General features: G+C 31.2%; 1 protein-coding gene across 1 annotated transcript; it reads right to left on the reverse strand.

Annotated features, from left to right (window-relative positions):
- Window positions 1-817: 817 nt before the first annotated feature.
- Window positions 818-13,031, reverse strand: LOC132747155 (putative GTP-binding protein 6). Its single transcript, XM_060736515.1, has 11 exons — window positions 12,376-13,031; window positions 11,291-11,386; window positions 10,635-10,741; window positions 9,899-10,077; window positions 7,727-7,816; window positions 7,168-7,243; window positions 6,503-6,623; window positions 5,673-5,881; window positions 4,792-4,937; window positions 1,631-1,804; window positions 818-1,289 (listed from the first exon to the last, which is right to left on the reverse strand). Exons 1-11 carry the CDS (start codon window positions 12,851-12,853, stop codon window positions 1,139-1,141), a joined length of 1,827 nt encoding a protein of 608 aa, XP_060592498.1. The 5' UTR covers window positions 12,854-13,031; the 3' UTR covers window positions 818-1,138.
- Window positions 13,032-13,445: the final 414 nt, after the last annotated feature.

The following is a 13,445-nucleotide window of genomic DNA, read 5'->3' on the forward strand; positions in this document are numbered from 1 at the left end:
AAATCATGTACACTGTTGTCTTGCATAATATATGTATCATAGGTTGTTATTTATTTCATAGAAATAAATGTCATCTATTGATAAATTCATAAAGTGTTATTTTATATTTGATTTCCATCCATAAGTAGCCGTTATAAAGTAATTATTACTTTTTGAAACTAATTCTGGTCTTTTTTTTACACATACTAGTATACTATGCAAGGGTTCATACAGTCTTAAAAACTGCTTAAATTGGAGTCCCTTTCTTCAAATGTTCTTAAAAATGAAAAAAGTGCTTAAAAGTTCTTGTAATTGATTACTCTCTAGAAAAATGCTTAAATATGCTTCAAATATGCTTGAAAATGATTAAATAAGAAGTCAAAAATAAATTTCCAATGTTTTATGACTGTTTTAAAGTTACTTTATCAATGGTTACAAATGATATATGTGCAACAAATTGTGCTTGAAAAATGAGAAAACTTGCTGACAAAGTGCTTGGAATTTTGGCATTGGATATGTGTAAAAACCTTGTATGCTGAATTTATGAAATGTACTTTACTTGCTTTGAAGTTAGATCCATCTATTAAGATTTAAGAGGATCGTGGTTTCACGACACATTAATTTAGCAGCAAATGGTATAAAGCCTGTTTCCTAAAGGGAATCATTTCACAGTTTTTGGTTTCAGCTCTGTATGACAGCCAACTTCATCATATTCTATCACAAATATCATTTTCAAATTGTTTTACTATTTATTTTGTTTTAGTTACACCCGTTTTCAATAATACATATAATTGTGATCTATGTGTTACAAGTAAAATAGTGAATTTCAAAAAAAAAATTCATTACATTCTTTATTTCGAACTCTTGGCACAACTTTAGCATATCAAATGCAACAAGTCAGACATTAAATGATATTAAATAGCATAAGATATTATCATAAGTCAGGCAATTTGACAATTTACATTCAGTAAAGGTAATTATCAAAGTGTCCATCAATCTATTTATTGTTAAAATCTGACGTCTTGAGTCTAGTTACACAACAACATTTACCATCCCATGATTGCTTCAACTGTTATTCAAATGATATTCCATGATGCACTATAAAAGTGTTAACAATGATTTCTATTGTTGAACTTTGTTCTTTGAATAATTACTATTGCTAAATTTTACTACTTGTAGCTTTTCTGCGTCCAAAATGGGCCATGAATTTCTGATAATTTCCCTTACTAATATAAACATTAACAATGAGGCACTCTGAGTCACTGTCATCCGTGTGCGTTGAAACCACTGTTGATTCCTTATAAAGCCAGCTGAAAGTATCAAATGAACAAGTGTTATATATTTACGTTTACTGTAGAACTTCTTAATGTACAATTTGAACTTCAGTGATTGGTAAAATTCAAACACACGTAGTCTTCACAATAGGCCACAAAGTTTAAGAAAAATCAATTTATACTTCCATGAGTAAGTGTCAAATGGACACATTTTATTTAATTCTATGCTGAAAAGCTTGTAACTTTTGTTTAAGAAAGCTTTAACGTTTGTACATATGGTATCTATTATCTTTGGTGAATTTTTTTTTAATTTTGTAACCACATCTAACTTTTTGCATTTAGAATATGCATATTCAAAATGGAAATTTAATGCTCACCCTAGATGTTCACCTGTCAAAGGTATCTTTAACGTTTTTTGCAGGAAGTCAATATTTTGAAGCAGACGTGTTTGAACTTCCTGTCTGAGCTGTTCCATCCCCTCCCCTGTAACTGCTGATATATTGAACACATTTGGATCAGCCTGATTTTTCATGATACTCTCCCTCTCGGACCTGTCAACAATATAAATTTCATGATTAAAATTGTATGATTAAGGCTCTTATACTAGTAAACAGGTAAAACTTTTTTTTTTGTTAAGTGGTACTACATTCTACCTTCCTTTTTAACCAATTTTTTTATGGTCAATGTTCATTTGTACTTGAACTAGAACTATCACTAAATGTGATTAATACCCCCGCAAGACTGCTTCGGAAATGAGGAAGTTACTAGTAACAGAATACCTTGTAAAAGAATTGAAATGGAGTTATGGTTGTGGGCAATTAAAGATAGTTGTGGTTCTTGTATGTTGCATTTCCTTTCAATGTGGTTGACCATTGATGAAGTTTTATTGGATTACTCTGTAATAAATCCAGAAAGAGTTAAGTTTCTTGAGCAATGCACTTCCTCTCATTGTGCTTCACCATTGAATGAAGTTGCATTGAATTCTAAACAATAGTTTTTAAGTTATGCACCGGACAGGGAAATGGAACAAAGGGCAATAACTCTACAAATACTGAAGATGGAGTTATGGTTATTGTACACTGCACTTCCTCTCATTGCGCTTGACCATTGTTTAAAGTTGTATAGAACTCCAACAACAAGTTTTCAAGTTATGCACTGGACAAAAATGTAACAAAGGGCAACAAGAGCCTTGTCAACATGGCCATCCCCCGCCGAATGTGTTTGCTCATTGGAAGAATGTATATGTAGTAGAACAGAATAATTCCATTTTAAGAGGTCTTTTAGTAATGAAAACTGATAGCTATAGTGATTACAGATTTGAAACCTATGTGAATACTGATGGCTGAAAATAACAAAGGGCAATAACTGAAAAATAATGCAGGGTAGGTTATCATTCTTGTGTGCTGCATCCCTCCTCAGTAAAATCTATCCACCTATGAAGTTTCAAGTTGATACCTCAAATACTTTTTGAGAAAAAAATTGAATAGAAAAATTAAGTATGAAAAATAACAAAGGCCAATAACTCAAAAAATTATAAAAGGTAAAGTTATCATTCTTGTGCACTGCACACCTCCTGAGTTAGATCTATGCACCTATGAAGTTTCATAATGATATCTCAAAGGCCTTTTGAGTTATGCTCTGGACAAAAATTAATTTTGAAAAATAACAAAGGGCAATAACTCAAAAATTATGCAGGGTAGAGTTATCATTCTTGTGCACTGCACTCCTCCTCAATGAGATCCATCCACCTATGAAGTTTCAAGTTGATACCTCAAATACTTTTTGAGATAAGCTCTGGACAAAATAGCATGAAAAAGAACAAAGGGCAATAACTCAAAAATTGTATAGGGAAGAGTTATCATTCATGTGCACAGCATTCCTCCTCAATAAGATCTATCCACCTATGACATATCATGTTGATGTGTCAAACACTTTTTGAGTTATGCTCCACTTAGGTGAAAAATTAAGTATGAAAAATAACAAAGGGCAATAACTCAAAAATTATGAAAGGTAGAGTTACCATTCTTGTGCACTGCACACCTCCTGAGTGAGATCTATGCACCTTTGAAGTTTCATGTTGATATCTCATAGGCTTTTGGAGTTATGCTCTGGACAAAAATCAATTTTGAAAAATAACAAAGGGCAATAACTAAAAAATTATGCAGGGTAGAGTTATCATTCTTGTGCACTGCACTCCTCCTCAATGAGGTCTATCCACCTATGAAGTTTCAAGTTGATTACTCAAATACTTTTAGAGATATGCTCCGGACAAAAATGTCGGACGGAAGGACGGACGGACGAAAGGTCGGACGGACGGAGACTATTTCTATATCCCCCGCCGCCTTTTCGGCGGGGGATATATAACTATAATAAGTCCAAATAGAGTTATGGTTCTTTTGCACTGCACTTCATCTCACTGCCCCTGACTATTGTATGAAGTTTCATTAAATTCAAACCATTTATTTTCAAAATATGCACTGGACAATAAAAAGTAACAAAGGGCAAAAACTTTTAAATGAGTCAAGAAAGAGAAATGGTTTCTGTGCACTGCGCTTCCTCTCAATATACTTGACCATTGTATGAAATAGTATTGAATTCCAACTAGTAGTTTTCAAGTTATGCTCTGGACAAGAAAAAAGCAATGGAAAAGTAACAAAGGGCAATAACTCTATAATTACTCTGGACAGAGTTATGGCTCTTGTGCACTGCACTTCCTCTTAATGTGCTTGACTTTTTTGTGAAGTTGTTTTGAATTTCAACCAGTTCTTTTCAAGTTATGCTCAGGACAAGGAAAAGGGTCAAAGGGCAATATTTCTGTAATTTGTAAAATGGAGTTATGGTTATTGTGCACTGCATTTCTTCACAATGTGCTTGACCATTGTATGAAGTTTTATTGAATTCCAACCATTAGCCTTCAAGTTGGCAATGGTCCAGGCAAAAGAAAGCAATGGAAAAGAAACAAAGGGCAATAACTCTGTAATTACTTTAGATAGAGTTATGGTTCTTGTGCACTGCACTTCCCCTTATTGTGCTTGACCTTGTATGAAGTTGTTTTGAATTCCAACCAGTAGTTTTCAAGTTATGCTCCGGACAAGGAAAGTAACAAAGGGCAATAACTCTGTATTTAATAAAGATAGTAATGGTTCTTGTGCTCAATGTTCTTGACCAATTGTATGAAGTTGTATTGAATTCAAACCATTAGTCTTCAAGTCTTCAAAGAAAATGCAACGGACCACTGGACCGACAGACCACCAAGTGTCATGTATAAATTTTAACTTTTATCATGCTTTGTCTTAAGAGACCGTTTCATTCAGCGACCATTTTTGGTGTTTCCCTCGCGCAGTCGCTTTGACTGTTTACAAGTTTGACAGTACATCTTTGCTGCAAATATTTAATTACATCTTTGCTGTAAATATTTGTGTACATCTTTGCTGTAAATATCTAAGTACATCTTTGCTGTAAATATTTGTGTACATCCTTTTAAATACAAAATCAGACATTGCTACCTTATTAAACAACAATACATGTATATACTTACTGTTCAAGCCTGTCCACTTTATTGTATACCTCGATCATTGTGTCTAGTTTATATTTAGGTACAAGTTTCTGTATTGACTGTCTTACATTGAGCTCTTGTGCCACCATGTCTGGATGACTCGCATCTCTTACATGTATAATCAAATCCTACATATGAAAATATAATTAAAAGAATTACTTTTTACTGATAATGTTAAACAGATGGCAAGATATTGTCACAAAAAACATTTTTTCCCCCGTATTACAAAAGAACAAAGGGCAATTTTTCTACCAACAATGACCAAATTACAAATCTATGAGGATGTGTGCCATGGCACTCAGTGACAAATATTCACTGAACATTTGGTTGAAATTCTTTAAATAACGTAGGAGTTGTTAACAAATAATGAAAATGTTTAATCAATGTCATCCTCTTGTCATGCCACCTGTCAATACATCAATCTAACAAACAGTTTTTTCCTTCAGAAAACTTGCTTGAATAGCAATGTTACGATGCAACATTTTAAAAAGCTCACTTGGAGACACAACTTCTAAAATTTTGTCTTCCACACAATACATGCTAAATATGTATCATGGAATACCTAAAAATCTGCGCTTATTGTTATTTTTGGCAAAACATTTACGGCCCGTTTTCAAAGATGCCTTATTTTCAAGACTTGCATAATTTCCAGTTATTTTTGAAAAAAAGAGTCCCACCAGCTTTCTTTTAAACAGTGAAAATAAATAGATAAATAAATCAATAAATCAATAATCTGATATTTCATTCCAAATCGAGGCAATTTTGCATTAGAAGTGGAAGGTAAAAACGTTTTATGCAGGCAAAGTGGGACGTGTATATCCATCTTGTAGGCAGTGTGAGAGTTATAAAACTTTGTAACATACAGAATGCAAAGTGTCCTCCAGGGTTGCTGTGAATGCTCCTTGAAGATTGGGAGGAAGGTAAGTCAGAAATCCAACAGTATCCATATATACAACCATCATGTTGTTAGGTAGCAAGCCACCATGGGCAGTAACATCTAGAGTGGCAAATAATTTATTCCTAGGTATCATGTCTTCATCTCCAGTCAGTGCTTTAATTAATGTAGTTTTACCTGTAAACAATACACAAAAATAAAGCAAATATAAGTATCATGACTAAACTATCTATGGTACTTTCTGGAAAAAAAATATGAGAATACTTAAAGAAGAACTACATGTAATAAAATCATCAAAAATATGTACAAGTATTCATTTGACTACATGTATGTGTGGCAGGAGAAAATGTAAAGAAGGAATGTATATCAAATGCGATTTAATATGTGACAGTTAGACTTGACAGGGCTGGAAATATTTTTTTTGAGATTAATGCTCCACTTGATGTAGAACTAAACTAAAAACTACTGTGCTATCAGATGATTCGCTCACTCTGTTTCTCCAGAATAATCATTCTTATTGTGAAAACTGACCCAACATTACAAAAAAATGGTGTAATTGTGTAAATCTTACAAATAAATCATGCAAAGAAGAGCACAAAAATACTATTTTCAATTTCTTTTGAGGTTTATTTCTTGATTTTTTTTATATATTTTTTTCTGTTCTAAGTGCCCCAGCTGATCTATGTTTCATACCAACTGCAGGATAATTCTTGACAATATAACTCAAATCTGCCTAAAATAAGCTCCTTTCTGATAGACAAATATGATTGGTTTCAATCAAATATAAGCTCCACCTACCACAGTTAGTGTAGCCAATCACAGCAATCGTTGGTATTTGTCTACTGTTACGTCTATTACGTGTCATAACATGCTGTTTCTCTAATATCTTCAGTGCTGCCTGTAACTTTCTTTCCCTTTCCTGTAACAATATTAATAAACATGTAGAAAATGGCCATTTTTCTGCGAAAAACATGAAAAAAGAACAACAAAAACATTTATTCTTCAATAAAAAAAAATCCATAAAATTAAATGCTCGAAAAAGCCTTTTTTCTGGGTTTCCACAACTAAATTACTGAAAAAGCCTTGATTCTATCAAAAATGAAAAAGAATGATTGAAAAATACATGTATGTCTTTATTCTGGTAAAAATAAGCACAAGAACATTAAATACTGTTTAAAATCTAAATTTTAGTCCTCAATAATCCAAGAGAATATTGTCTAACAAAGTTTGTTCAGTGAAAATAGTACAAAAGACAAGGGGTAACCCTGGATATTCTGTTAACAACAAAATAGTCCTAGAAAACGTAATTTTATGATGCAACCTTATATTCAAACTCCTGAAAAAAACAAAACAAATGTTATACACTGTTAGAATTACTTTATATATTCTAGGAAAAGCTGATTCAGAAACTGTGTTAACAAGATAAATTATCATTAAATGAATTGTGCATAAAAGAAACGAACCGCAAATGGATATCTGACGAACCTCTTCACAGGTCGGCCATATTCCCCTGGTTCAAATCCATGTGTCATACAATACCTGTTGGAGCAGATTAATACACACAAATTGTCAGTGAAATAATACATTTGTAATCATGTTAACATTAAGATGTTCTAGATTGATTTTTTTCTTAATAAAATAAAAACAAAGATACCTTTTTTTTTAGATTTATGTCGAACAAACAAAGTATAGGTCATATTTTGACTTTCCAGCTTTACTGGTGAAGGCATGTCCTTCTGAGCATTATTTCATGCATAAGCTTGTACCCCGCTAGAACCACCTATGTTCCTTAAGCTAGCTGGATAGCTTCCTTGAATGAAAGAATCCAAAGTCCATGGTGGGATAGGATCCCACAATAGTGAAGGACAAGTGGTTTGAAGTCAATGACCTTAACCACTCAGCCACAAACATCCTTCTGAAGATATCTAATTAAACTTGAAAAAGAATAATAATCACCAGACTTGAGAAATATTTAATAATACTCTGCAACTTAATCATTAAGAAGAATATAATGTTGTTTACCTGAGAAAAGGTAATTCTGCCAGTGCCAAATGTAATCTGGCTTCCTTTGTCTGGGCTTGGAATTTAAACACCTGAATTAAAATGAAAGACCTGAAAAAAAGGTATAATATTAAATCTTTCATTCTAACAAGAATTTTTTTTTACTTTCTCTTTTGGATTCTGGTATTATTTCTTAGTTTGTTTCTTCAACAGATTTTAACACATTTTTGGTAATGTCTCCAGTGTTTAATCCCCCTACTGTTTTACTGGATAACTAACCAGTCATTACAAATTTCTCTGCAAGTGAGTGACTACTATGAACAAAACAATTGAAATCATCAAAAATTATTCTTCTGAAACAAATATTTTTGCAGCAAATGTGCTTAACAAGAGCTGTCAGCAGGACAGCACACTGGACTATTCTAAGTGCTTGATACTAAAAGAGCCTTGATAATGTAAAATTTTCTAAGTTAACAAAAGGGCCATTTTTTTTCAAATCATGATGTTACAGTTTAAGGCCTTGGAGAGAGTTCTATTATGCTCTCAAAGAAGTGTATAAAAATTCAACTTGTTTCAAAGCAAGATGTCAATGAAATACCTAATCTAATCTAATGAGACAAAACTTAAGTGGCTACTCCATTGTTTCCCCTTTGTTCTTTTAGAAGAAAGAACTTTAAAGACATCAGCCATAAAAAACTTACATAATGAATGACATGATATTAGTATTTAAAAAGGGAGGTAGACTTTCTAATAAAGAGAAATGGTATTATGATGGTAAACTATTGGAAACTGTTTCTAAATTTTCATATGTTGGTGTAACAATGTCAAGACAGATGTCAATATTTAAAATGGCTGATGAACAAGCCATTAAAGGAAAAAGAGTTCTTATTTCTATTTTATCAAACCTTTACAAATATGGTCAGCTTAAAAAAAACATGTATATTTTTATATATTTCATACTAAAATAGTTCCAATATTATGCTATGGATCTGAATTGTGGGGGTCAATTGAACATAAAAGTATAGAAACCGTACATAATTATGCATGTAAAAGATACATGTGTGTTAAACAATCAACTGCAAATGCATCAGTTTTAGGAGATTGTGGCCGTTATCCATTGTACATAACTACTGCATCAAGAGTTTTAGTATATTGGTTAAAGATATTAAGTTTAACCAAATGATCGATATGTCAAACAATGTTATAATATGTTTACTTATATATGATAGGAATGGAATGAAAAATTGGGCTACTAACATTAAACAACTACTTTATACAAATGGTTTTGGATATGTTGGAATAATCAGGGAGTTGATAATAAGAAATTGTTCCTAAAAATATTTACAGATAGAATGAGAGATCAATATAGGCAGAACTGGCAAGAAAAAATAAATCAAAGTAAAAAGTTAGATTCATATCGTTTGTATAAATCTGAATTTATCCATGAGACATATTTATCTGTTGTTTTAATTCGTAAATTTTAGAAATGCACTTGCAAAATTACGTACTTCATCACATGATTTAAATATTGAAAGAGGTAGATATAGACAAGAAGAGAGATCTGAGCGTATATGTAATTTATGTAAAGTTTCAGTAGAAACAGAATATCATTTTGTAATGGTATGTACGGCTTATGAAAATTTTTAAGATCAAAATACTTACCAAGCAAATATTTTGTTAATCCTAATATTCATAAATTTAATATCTTAATGAGTTGTCAGGCTGAAAATATTATAGAAAATTTGGCAAAGTTTGTGTTCCATGCCTTTGAAGAAAGAAAAAGATTATTATGTGTTAGAACATGAATAAATATGATAAACACCACTAGATAGTAAAAAGATTTTGTTTAACATAATGATATAATGTACTATATTCCATTGTATGAAATTGTATTGCTATGTTTATGTTGTTTTGGGCTAGAGGCCTTGAATCAATAAACTATTTGTCATTTGTCAATTGTCATTTGTCATTGTCATTTGTCATTTGAATGACATGAAAAAATACAGTCACATATTGCTCCTGCAGCCACATAAGTACTTCACTGTAAGTGTGTACAGACAGACAGACGGACATTCCATAACACATCCCGAAGTTTCTTTGGGTGTATAAAAATGTTACATGATATGCATATTGTAAACCTCAAACAAATGTACATTAACCATAAATCAATTTTTTTCTTATTTTGTAACTTACCTGTCAAATACTGGCCTCTTATAAAGTCTATGCGCCAATACACGTAATTGAGGGGACAATTTATTTCTAGATATAAATACAGCGCTGACATTTGGTGTTGTTCTGATTTTATCAGCTACTGATTGAAGTGCATTTGTCATCAGACGGACACTTTGCTCTTCTTTAACTCTAACAATTTCCTGTAATACAGAACTCAATTTTTATGGATAATCTAATAGTAAGTTAATAACTTATAGACATACATGTACAATATACTGTAACTACTAATTTTATTTGATCAGTTTTACTAAGTATGTTAACTTGAAATCTTAATATAATTACGAATAACAGGAAATATGATCAAATAACTTTCGAGGATGATTAGCTTTCAGAATTTATGAAAAAACTCCATTATGGTGAAATATGGACATAGCTCAGCTCTGTGCTGAGTCATCGACAAGTATATAATGCCAATACTTTTTTACATACAAGTAACATGTAACTATAACTACTACAGCATGAACCTTTCTTCAAAAAAGTACTATATTACAATGCACTTTTAAAAGTTAAAACTTTTGGGAAAAGGCAGAGTGAACCGAATCCAGTTTTCTCTGCATATATCTAAGTACCTGCTTTCTATGGACAGTGAAAAGTTGCATGGTTTTGGTGAACAGCAGTAAAAGATAAACCAATCAGGCAAAATCACACATGCAACCATAAAGACAGTGCAAATTTTCTGAAAATTACTTTTACTTACAGAATGAACGACGGACCAGCGAGGTATGGAATGTACAAGAGCTTCGTTTTCAGCAAGTTGAAGGTGAGTAGGGGAGGCAATAGCTCTCTTCTGAGTACCCCTCAGTTCTGAAAGTATATACATGTGTATATATGTATAAGAATTTGAAAGTCTCTGCTTTGAACAAAAAAGATTTCTTTAAATGTTTTTATTTTTGAATCAATTACAGATAAAGTTAGATATTGAAAAAAGTCTAAGCCCTTCCTTACTTATAAAACAGCAAAAGACCACTTTTCGAGACTTAGACTGAAACATTTTTGTTTGTGGTTTTGGTCATTGTTTTAATTGTACAACTGTATAGTCTTTAATTATTACATGATATCAAATGACACTTTTGTATTACACTTGTTAAATATAGAAAAATACAAAACAATTACATGTAATATAAATACATAGAAAACTACTTGTAGCAATATGTCCATTATGAAGATAAATACTTGGGAAAAAATCGCACTTAACAAGTAAATTAACACATGAATCTTAAAGCTTTTTACTTTCCTTCTTAGTACAATTTTCTCAACTTTGATTTTCTTAAAATATTTTGGCTCATATGGAGTCATGCATCTTTAATGTTTATATCATACTAACATTTTAAAGCTCATTTTAAAAAATCTTACCAATTTGTATAATAAAGACTTTATGTCCAGCTTCCGGAAGATTACAAAATTCTTGAAAGCACCTGTTGTATTCACTATCTTCTAGTAGAAAGTCCGCTAAAATAAATCATAAGATTTCATCTATTTATATACATGTATTTTATCATTTTCATCATCATTAATGTCACCATTATCATCATTATTGTCATCATCACCATCACCAACATTATCAAATTGATCCTCATTATCATTATGGTCATCATCATCAGCATCACCAAAATTGTCATCATCATCACAAACATTATCAAACTGATCATCATTATTCTTATGGTCATAATCATCAACACAACCATTATCATCATTATAATCATCATCACCAACATCAGCAAAATCATTATCATTATGGTCTTTATCATCAGCACCATCATTGTTAACATTTCTTGCCTAAGGGCATGATTTAGATTACAATAGGTTTATTTGGATCGAAAGTTCTTCTAAAAAAAATAAAATGAGCATCACTTGGTAGGAAAAAACAATGGGCAAATCCTTATTGACATAAACCAATAACTACGAATAAATTTTAAATAATTTTTAAATTATTTTAACCAATATGTACATTTCATTGCCAAATAACTGTTAACAAATTTTAGATAACATGCTGACGGATGACAAAGACCTCATATTAATCCTAAAGAAAAAAAAAAAGAGATGTATATGCACATTTTTACTTAACCAATCCACATACTTTTCTGAAATAATGAAAATGACAAATAATTCAATAAATTTAAATATTTTTATTTATTACTAAATTGATGTTTTACTTATGTGATAAGGTTTTGTAACATGTTTATGTTGTACTTAATAATGTATTAGTTTATACAAATTTATTTCACTTTGTGTACAATGTATTTGTCTCATTATGTCAAAAAATATGTCTTGATTGTTGTACAATGTTTGCATCATCTTTCATTTAGTTTAGGTAATAATTCATTTATTATTATATAATTTAGTGTGATAATATTACAGTAAATGGACCTCATTTAGCTTAATGGGCAATCCAAAGGTAACATATTATTAACTAATAAAGGAAAAGAAAATCTATTTACCATTGATGTTTTCATCCTCATTTTCTTCTGTTTCAGATGAGCCCTTCTCAATTACATTATCAGAAGTGTCACTTGCCTCAATTTTGGATGAGTCCTCTTCAAATACCCCATCAGTGATATCACCGGAATACCCTTCTCTTCTGTAAAATCTTACATGATCTTTGAATACATTTTTCCTTCCCATCAAATCATCATAATGAAATAGCACCACTTTCCTAGATATATCTTTTAAAACGTTACTTTTTCTTTTCAAACATCTTTTACCAGTATCAATTTGTTCATTTAGTCTTTCTAAACATTGTAAACTAGTACAGACTTTGTCTTGAGCAATAGAATGAAAGTCTTTATCCTGATAAATTCCAAAAGGTGCCAAAAGTCTCAAAATTGTCTGGCAAGGAGATTGCCAGCTATTTACTACATGTTTATGACTAATCAATTTATTACGAAAACTCTGCTTAAGACAAAATAATTTGTTCATATCTACCTAAAATTGTACTTTAAAAAAAATATATTTGTAAAAATAAAGTTAATAAACAATAGGTGGTTTTGAGGGTTGTGCTTTCGGTTTTGGGTCGTAACCGATCCTCTCATGTATAATTTCTGTTCTGGTCTTTCCAGTGACTGGAGTATCACTGGTGGTTGCTATGTCAGTTTTAATTTTTTGCAGCTTTCCTTTTTCCCTTTTTTATAAAGCTGTTTCTTTTTTTATGTCGATTAAACTTTTTGCTCATGCGTGTGGGGTTCCTACAAGCATTTTAATGTTTTCAAAAAGACTTTACTTTCTTCGGGAAATTAAACAAAAATAAGGAGTGATTAAGTTTTTGACTTTTAATTCAAAAATCCGGGGAATAAAAATTTTTTGACTTTTTTTAAAATTTTAAATTTATTTATTTCTATAATACAGTTAGTAAAACGGAGCACAGAAACAAGACTTTTATTTGTTTATGGGGATGTGCTGCTCAAAATGGGGTTTTGATATATTGTCAAATTTAAACTACGAAAAAATTAAAATACTGTAATAAATTAAAGGTTTCGCAACCCCATTTAATATATGACATTGTAAAACAAAA

Source organism: Ruditapes philippinarum, unplaced genomic scaffold, assembly GCF_026571515.1.
Source record: "Ruditapes philippinarum isolate M1 unplaced genomic scaffold, ASM2657151v2 ctg512_1_1_1_1, whole genome shotgun sequence".
In the NCBI taxonomy this organism is placed as follows: Eukaryota; Metazoa; Mollusca; class Bivalvia; order Venerida; family Veneridae; genus Ruditapes; species Ruditapes philippinarum.